This window comes from Chanos chanos, chromosome 5 (genome assembly GCF_902362185.1).
Source record: "Chanos chanos chromosome 5, fChaCha1.1, whole genome shotgun sequence".
Classification (NCBI taxonomy): domain Eukaryota; kingdom Metazoa; phylum Chordata; class Actinopteri; order Gonorynchiformes; family Chanidae; genus Chanos; species Chanos chanos.
Genome location: NC_044499.1, coordinates 12,565,087 through 12,573,763, shown reverse-complemented (window position 1 = coordinate 12,573,763; position 8,677 = coordinate 12,565,087). Strand labels below are relative to the sequence as shown.

Here is an 8,677-nt window from a genome sequence, read left to right as displayed (position 1 = left end):
ATTAGCTCTTTAAACCTCTAATCCTATTTAAAAGAATCGTTATGCCCAAACAGTTGTGTTGTCTGTGCGCACACTAATGAGAGTGAGCAATGACACTGGAATGCATATGTTCAGTGAGGAGCAGTGACTGGCTTCACCTTACTCCTGCAATACTTCATTCATTAGAAGCCAGTACTTCAAAGGCCCATAATGAGCACAAATCCACGACAGCAGATCGCTAATGACTGAGAATGTATTACAGTAAGCACACTAATGGTAACACACTGCTCAGCATCACAATGCAGCAATGCAACAACTATAGCAGAACCAGCATCATTAATAATCATCGCTTTAAAGACATGTCTCACTGCTGGAGAGCAAAAATAAATATTTAATGCAAACATAATCAAATGCCACTCCATCTTATGAGTAAATACTCAGCTTGTCATTATGATAGCAACATACAGTAGTTGTTTATCCTACCACACAAAAAAAAAGGGGGATTAAAAAGAATATTTCAATGGGAGAGGCAATTTTAATGGTCGCAGACAGATTTGTTAAATATGCTTAGCTCTAGTGATTGAAAATCACAAAATCTTTTCTCTCTCTCTCTCTCTCTTTTTTTGTAAGTTAATATTAACTATTCACTTTGAGTTAAACATTGAATGTATGATGGCTGTAAATTTCTACATAATGTGTATAATGAGGTTAAGCTGCCACCTTCTGGAGGTGACACAGTGCCTTTAGTACGTTGAGAATGAGAGCTATTGTAATTATTGATTGAGTTCTCAGCTGGGATTCATTCAGGGCATGGTTTCCAATATAGACCAGTCATCAAATCACATCACATCACTTTACTCTCAAAATCAGCTCAATACTGACAGACATTTGTGTGTGTGTGTGTGTGTGTGTTTTCGTGTTTGTTTGTGTTTGTGTGTATGTGCTTGTAGTCAACACAGAAAATGCCAGCCTTTGCAATTATAAGTTTGCCCAGAAATCAAAGCCTAGGTGTGTTTTCCTCTGAAGTAGGGACAGCTTTTATTTCCAACTCTCTGGATAAGCAGCGCCCAGCTTTCATCCCAATGCTCTAGCTTTTCAGTGTGTGAATGGCAGCTTCCAGTCAACCAGAAAATTACTTTCCCACATCCCTTTGCACAGGAAATGTTCTCCGTAGGGCAGAGGAGTTGGAAATAGCAGGATCATGGGGTCAAACCACACCAACGGAAAATCAACATGCACGAGTATGACAATATTTTCAGGCATCTCAGAAATGAAGGAAAACTCTAAACCGTAGAGGCATGAAGTAAAGTAACAAAACATGTTACAAAATCAGAAACAGACGTCAATTCATACCAGTATGAGACTTGTTTATCACTCCTATACAAGCTGAAATACCACCTAGTTTGGCCACATTGTGTCTTTCAGTGTGTATGTGATAATGACTTTTTAATTTACATGTATCATAGTCATTATTCAGTCTTCTGTCAGATGTTTAGATTCATTATTTCTCTAACACAATGCACCAACACGCCAGCTATTCATTGTAATACTGGGTACATGACATGCAAAAATGTAACCATTTGCTTTGTACCGATACATTGTCTATGGACCGAAGTTCAAGAAACAATACCCACTTCTTCATTAATGGCGCACAACATTATCAATGAAGCACTGTGCTCCTCTCCTCAGACCCACCGGCTTTGTTTTCTCTCTCCACGTGCTTGTTATTTTGGAAAACATTTTGTTCTGAGAAAAATTGAGTTCATCCTTCTTCACTTAATTATGTTACCGTGAGTGACATATAATAGAACCTGTGACATTTTACTGCAGTGTACTAGCGTCTCCGGGGTTAATGACTGTCACATGCTGAGTGACAAGGCCTGTGCTTTAGGGCCAAATACATTCAGAAGCTAAATTGACTTTTAAAATGTGCTTTAAAAAATATGTCAACATTTGACATGACTGGCAGATATTTTAGATATTTTGTGAGAATCTGGAAAACCTTATCATCATCTGAAGTTGCAAACAAAACTATGTTTTTTGCTCCTGGTCTATAAGTTTGTTGTTGTGTTTTTGATTTGGAAAAATGTTAGTTTCTCTGTGCACCATGCACTAGAATAGATTTTCGCACTCTGTCATCGCTTTTACCCGTTTTCATTTCTCTCTCATTAGTTACTCTCATTTCGTAGAGCCTTTGGTGGGGGAACAAGAGAAACACATACCAGATTGCGGATTAGAAAAAAACAAACTTGGAAATGCAACAATACACATTCATTTCATTTTCATTTGAGCTTGAGCGTGTGCAATAAAACTGTCAATCTTCTGCGAACCAAAATGACTTTCTCTCATGGTAAATCCTGTTTGGAAACCCCTGTTAGCAATTTACCAGGCCTGAATCTGAAAATGTCTGAAGGACATGCAGATAACGTTCTGGACAAGAGAACTAAGACTTACAGCAGGGTAACTTGGGAGGATTAGTAAGGAGTAACGGTGCCAAAGTGAGCCTCCACCGCAGGTATACCAGATCTGCTCACTGAAACTGCAGGACCAGCAGCCAAGAACTGACATACTGAGATCGCAAGATCCACGGTAAGAAAAAAAGAGAGCGGGACCAAACCTGATGGCGGTTTTCTCCGCGGCGTCTGGTCCGTCCGCAGCGGGAAAATCTTCAGCCAAAATCTCCTCAGGACTCCGCGGGTCGTCGGGGATGCTCCTCTGGCCTTTACTTTTATCTTTGATACCCATCCCTGCTGTGATGGCATTCCACAGTGCATTCTGGGACTTCGAACCTGCACATGAAAATAGGAGAAAAATGTACCAAAAAATTTTTTAATTTTTAAATTCCATTTTTTTGTCTCCCTCGTGCTCTTACTGATTTGAAGTTACATGTTTGGCAAGTGCAACTTGGCAAAAAAAATCAGACCAGTCTCACAAATTGCTTTGGAAAGGTGGTCTTAATTAATAAATGTCCACTCAGGTGTGGGCAACCATAGGAATGAAGCACTGTTTTATAGACCTTTCTTCTGCGATTTCTCGGTGACCTTGCTAGGTTGAAGGTGTGTGCATAAGTGTATGAAACGTCCAATGCATCTCGTTAACTACTGCAGTACAGCGGTGCATCTTAGAGCTGGGATTCGGTGGTCACAGTTACCGCTCGCGAATCATGGGAGTATCACCTGTGTACTCGTGGCACCTTATTTTAGCACCTGTGTACTTGTGGATTCTTGGCAGCTTGGAGTGTCTGAAAATGAGTTTCTCTTCTGACGGATCACACGTGTGCTTGTCTCCCTGGCTTTGTCTGAGGGGCCCAGAACGTGGAAGAATCTTAAAATCTTCGCATCACTGTTGATGCAGAGGCTTGGATAGGCCTGTATGCAGCCAATGCGTGTTGGCCCAGAATCGCATGGTGAAATCTTGCGTTATCATCAATTTCGCACACTGGTCGCAAATGGGCGATTAATTCTGTTTTTACCATTATTTGGACAATTCTTGAGGGATAGCCTCCCGACTATTAGATTTTCTTTGAAACCGTGTTAAGAGAAAATACCAGGCCATGGTCCCTCAGCTCATGTTTGCAGAGTAAGAAGAAAATTCAGTTTATTTTAGTGGGTGAAAAACAATAGCCTTAAACTTTAAACCGGTGATTCTCAACTCCAGTCCTGGGGGGGGGGGGGGTGTCACTGTCCTGCACGTCTTTGTTTTAACTCTTCATTATCACAATTAATTGTGCTAATCAAGGGCTTGATGATTAACTGATCAGTGGAATCAGGTGTGTTAGTCCTGAGTTTAAACAAAGATGTGCAGGACAGTGGCCCCCCCAGGGACTGGAGTTGAGAATCACTCCTTTAAACGAATTATAAAAAGACAACGCAATTCTTGGAGACCAGGTATTTGCAACTACTAAAATACTGCAAAAGCATATTTTCAAACAGCCAATTTTTCCCTGTTTTGACAGATACTAAGCATTCATAGCATCTGGATGGTTTCCCTGAACCATCACTCATATATGTAATATTCCATGCATCATGTTTTCATCTCAGATGAGGCCATTTTCTTCGAAAACACTTTCTTCTAAAGCATTCACACTTTAAAATAAGCACTATTAATAAAATGTAGCATAAGCGTTTCTCTGAGTCGCTCTTTGCCGCTTTTTACTTGCAAAACGTGACTCTGCTGCCATCTAGTGGAACAGCTATGTGTTAGCTGCAGTTGGATCATTTACAGACAATTCACTTGGTTCCTCGAGTAAGGAGTTGTCAGCTCTTCACTAAAAAAATAAGGCAATACTCATGGAATTTGATACTTTAATTTGAAATATTAATTTAAGACCAGTAATCAGTGCTTTTCCTTGTCAATGATAATAGAAACTGCTAGCATGACCTATATGACTTCAGATTTTGCTACCTAAACTTGTATTACAAGTTTATATATTTTGAACTAAAAGGGCTAGTAATTACTCATTTACATCTGGTAGGGATAGCGGAGAGTTTACAAATATTGCTCAGAACAAAAAAAATTGGAGCAGTTTTTCAACTGTTTGTCAGAGAGAAACTGCTTCATTTTGGGAACTAAGAAGTGAGAGAGCATGTCGAAAATCATGGTATTGGTCTGCAAGTAAGCTTTAGGTGAGAAAATCCTTTTAAAAGCAGGAGGCCAGACCGTATGCGCCGAGGCAAATCCTGCTGATCGCACCTTAACACCATCATATCCCTCTATCAGGCTGAATACTGTGTTCACTTGTTGTTGGTTTGTTTATCTTGAGGCAATGTACTTACGGGCAAATCTTGCCAGTGGCCTGCTGCTGTTCTCACCATCCTCATTGGCTACTGGAGAGAAAAGACAGACAAAGAGAGAGACACAAAGAGGAGTGAGAGGGAGGAAGAATGAGTGTGAATGAAAGAGTAAGGAGAGGTGTGATTGTGTGTGTGTGTGTGTGTGTGTGTGTGTGTGTGTGTGTGCGCACACTTGGGGGTAAGTGAGAGAGAGAGAAAGAGAGGGAGAGAGAAGAGAGAGCGAGAGAGAGAGAGAGAATGTCAAGACTAGGAGACCTAGAGAGCTTTTTTAATAATGTGAGAGCATGTGTGATTGTGTGTGTGTGTGTATGTGTGTGTGTGTGTGTGTGTCTGCGCGTGCGCATGCATGTAAGTGTGTGCGTGTGTGTGTATGTGTGCGCGTGTGTGCGTGTTTGTGTGTGTGGCTGCGTGCGTGTGTGTGTGTGTGCGAGCGTGTATGTGTTTGTGCATGTATGTGTGTTCGTGTGCATGCGTGGACATGCACTCCCTCCATATGACTTTCAGTAAGCCATTAAACCTTTGTCTGAGGCAGTGTACGTGCATAAAACAGTAATACCTAATAGCTGTTGAACCTCTCTTTATGAGTATTTGAGGCATAAGCATTCTGCATCAGTGAACCGTGATGAAATGTATTACATGAAGAGTCATGAAACCTTATCTAAGAACAGAAATAAACACAGATTACATAACAAGACAGGGATATGTATACACACACCCGCGCACACACACACACACACACACACACACACACACACACACACACACACACATATACACAGAAGCAGGACGCACCGCCTTCCTCTTTTCCAACATTACACAAGACCATTAGATCTCATTGGCTTGGTGCCTTGGAGTTACACTTGGAGAATCGACTCTGTCCCAGCAGTCATTAAAACCCTCTGCAGCCTAGTCAGTTCGAAGTCTATGGGAGAAAATTGCCTCAGCCAATCAGTGCTCTAGACAGCAGTGGACTCTGAAGGCACTGTATAAAGCAGACAAGCTTTGCAGTCACGCTCCAAAGGAGCTGATTGACAACACATTGCATACAATGAAATGTAGCCCGGGGAGCCATTGATCTGCTGAGCCACGTAACCATGGCTACAAGCAGATGTTTAAAAATGCCAGTGGGCATTACAAGGAAATTGTATCGTTAACAAGAAGCTCTGTACCAAGGTTAAAATGGATTATGTTCCAACTTGACATTAAACCTGTGATACTTTCTTCATTGTTTTCTTCTGTTCTAATGTTTCTGTTTTTTGAAAAGTAAACAAGATCATCTTTGTAAAATGTTTGCCTAAAAAAGTCTTGAAAACTCGGCTGGTTCTGAAGAATAAATCAATGAGAGCAATGGGATTCACGTGAGCCTTTCTTTAAGTTGTATTCGACAGTGGGATTACAAAAATTCATATCACACAGTATTCATTTAAAAGAAAAGGAGAATGAAAAAGAACAACACAATTGTTGGAAAAAAAAACCCCAATGTAATCTTTCAGAGCATTCTCACACTGAAGCAATCACCTGTTGTCTGACATAATAAAAGCATTGTTTTCCAACTCTTTGAACTTGTTTTCTCACTAAGAGCGTGAGTAGATGGCAGTTCTGAGAACGACAGAGAAACAGCCAATAATGGGTGAGAATATATCCCTTTCTTCTCTCGCAGTGAGGCACACTTGCTGAGAGTGAGAGTAAGGGAAAAGCCTGAAAACAATGACATAACCCTCTAACCTCATCCGTGGTTTCCATGGAGACCTCACATGTTGGTCACCTCCAAAGAAACCCATGGTGAATTTTCTCTGCTAGGTTGATGTATTACCAGTGCGGTCATAATATATTTATAAGCGCCATTTTTTGTCTTTACTGTGACCACAATGTCAGGGTACCAATACAGCTACAATCCCATTTGCAATGGTGTATGCTATAGACGGATAAACTCTCGACAATTCTGAGTTTTTTGGGGTTTTTTTACTTTAGTGGGGGTTTGCACAATGTACATAATCACAACAAGGATATGATAAGAGAAAGAGAAAGCGAGATAGAGAACCAGAGTATCTCCTCACAGTAGCACAAACTGTCAGAGCTCTGACCAGATCTAGATCAGTACAGTTCCTCTCCTATTCCTATGTACAATTTAAAAAACACACACACACACAAATTCACTGGGTGAATTTAACAAATGACTTTTTTTAAGCTCACTTTTTATTCTCATCGTTTCCTTGCTTGTTCCCCACCATCTCTCTCTCTCTCTCTCTCTCTCTCCCCCCCCTTCCCTTAAACACTTTGCTTCCCCCCTCCCATCTTACCTATGGTGAAGCTGAATCCATCAATACTGAACGTAGCGCTCCGACCCTTTTTGAATCTCTGCTTCTTTGAGTTGGCTTCTGTCATTCTCTCTCTCTCTCTTTGTTTTAAGCTGAAACTTCCTTTAGGCTGTCTTAAGTGAAACTCTCTCCTTTTGTCTGATGTTCAGAGTTAGTAGAACGCTGAAAAAGCAGTAGGAAACAAGGCGTCGCTGCCAGTGAAATTGTTTCCAGAGAAAGAGCACTGTGAGCTTTCTAGAGAAACCTGCTCCCTCTCTCTCTCTCTCTCTCTCTCTCTCTCGCTTTGTCCCTCTCTCTCTCTCTCGCTTTGTCCCCTTTCCCTCTGTTTCTCTCTTTATCTATCTGTCCAACTATCTTTCTATCTATCTACATCCCTCTCTTTGTTTCTTGTTCTCCCTCCTCCTTGTTTTTTTCTGAAGCAATAAATCGCAGCTTTACACTGAACTGTTTTCATAATCCATCTCCACAGTGTCAAAACTACTCTCTCTCTTTCTCTCTCTCTCTCTGTCACAGGATGTGATTATCCTCACAACCAAGCAGTGCTTCTTCTCCTTCTCTCTCTCTCTTTCTCTCTCTCATACACACACACACACACACACACAGCACAAGCAGACAAAATTCAGAATTTACTAAGTGTTCAATATGTGTTCAAGGATGGCTTCCAGTCTTGACGATGGACCATACTGATGGAGTAGATGATACAGTAATTTTGTAATACACACCTGTAATACACACCTACATTAGTGCTTATCCACACTATTTTTTCACACTGTTTCCTCTCATGAGGGAGATAAACTCATCAGTCCAACAGACAGATAGATAGATAGATAGATAGATAGATAGATAGATAGATAGATAGATAGATAGATAGATAGATAGATAGATAGATAGATACATACATACATACATACATACATAAACACATAAACACATACATACATACATACATAGGTGCATTAGTGGCTAATGATAGATAGAGGACTAGTTCTTAACCTTTCATCCATTTTCTTTTCAATCTCTTCTCAGTCGTGAGAGTAATGACTCCTGTGGGTGTGTGTGAGTGTGTAAGTATATGGGTTTTTTCAAACTTCAGGCAATCTTCTCAGAGGCATGGCCACTGATTCACAATCATTTTAGAGAGCTGAACGTTATTAAAAAGTCCTCCAGCACAGAGCAAGATGATCCACATGTGTTATGCGAAAAGCACTGTCACAGTGTCATTGTACACTATTCACCACTTCACACTTCAATATTCATTCAAATCACTCAGTGCACAATGAAAAATGCATATTTTATGCTTATTACTGTGGCACTGTTCCCTTGACAAAACTGTAATTGCAAGTTCCCTTCTGATATGACTTACTCAGTAAGCCCCTAATTGGACTGACTAATATAATTTTATATGCTCAGACTTCTAATCAAAACAAACAAACATACAAACAAGGGTTTTTTTGTCAAATAGATATGACTGGACATTTTGCTTGTATTTTGCCGATGAAATTTCTTCATAAGGAAAGTATGCTGTCACAGAGCCAAAGGCCTTGGTGCATTGTCTGATGAGACTTTAAGGTTGCTTGGTTCTTAGTG

At 40.5% G+C, this 8,677-nt stretch overlaps 1 protein-coding gene across 1 annotated transcript in view; it reads right to left on the bottom strand.

Moving 5' to 3' along the window:
• The window catches only part of pde1cb (phosphodiesterase 1C, calmodulin-dependent b), a 46,915-nt gene extending 39,758 nt beyond the window's left edge, over positions 1–7,157 (bottom strand). The window contains exons 1-3 of the mRNA XM_030774653.1: positions 7,073–7,157; positions 4,755–4,805; positions 2,597–2,768 (exon numbers count right to left, since the gene is read on the bottom strand). Coding sequence (XP_030630513.1) covers positions 2,597–2,768; positions 4,755–4,805; positions 7,073–7,157 — 308 coding nt within the window. The remainder of the gene's footprint in view (positions 1–2,596; positions 2,769–4,754; positions 4,806–7,072) is intronic.
• Between the last annotated feature and the right edge of the window lie 1,520 nt (positions 7,158–8,677).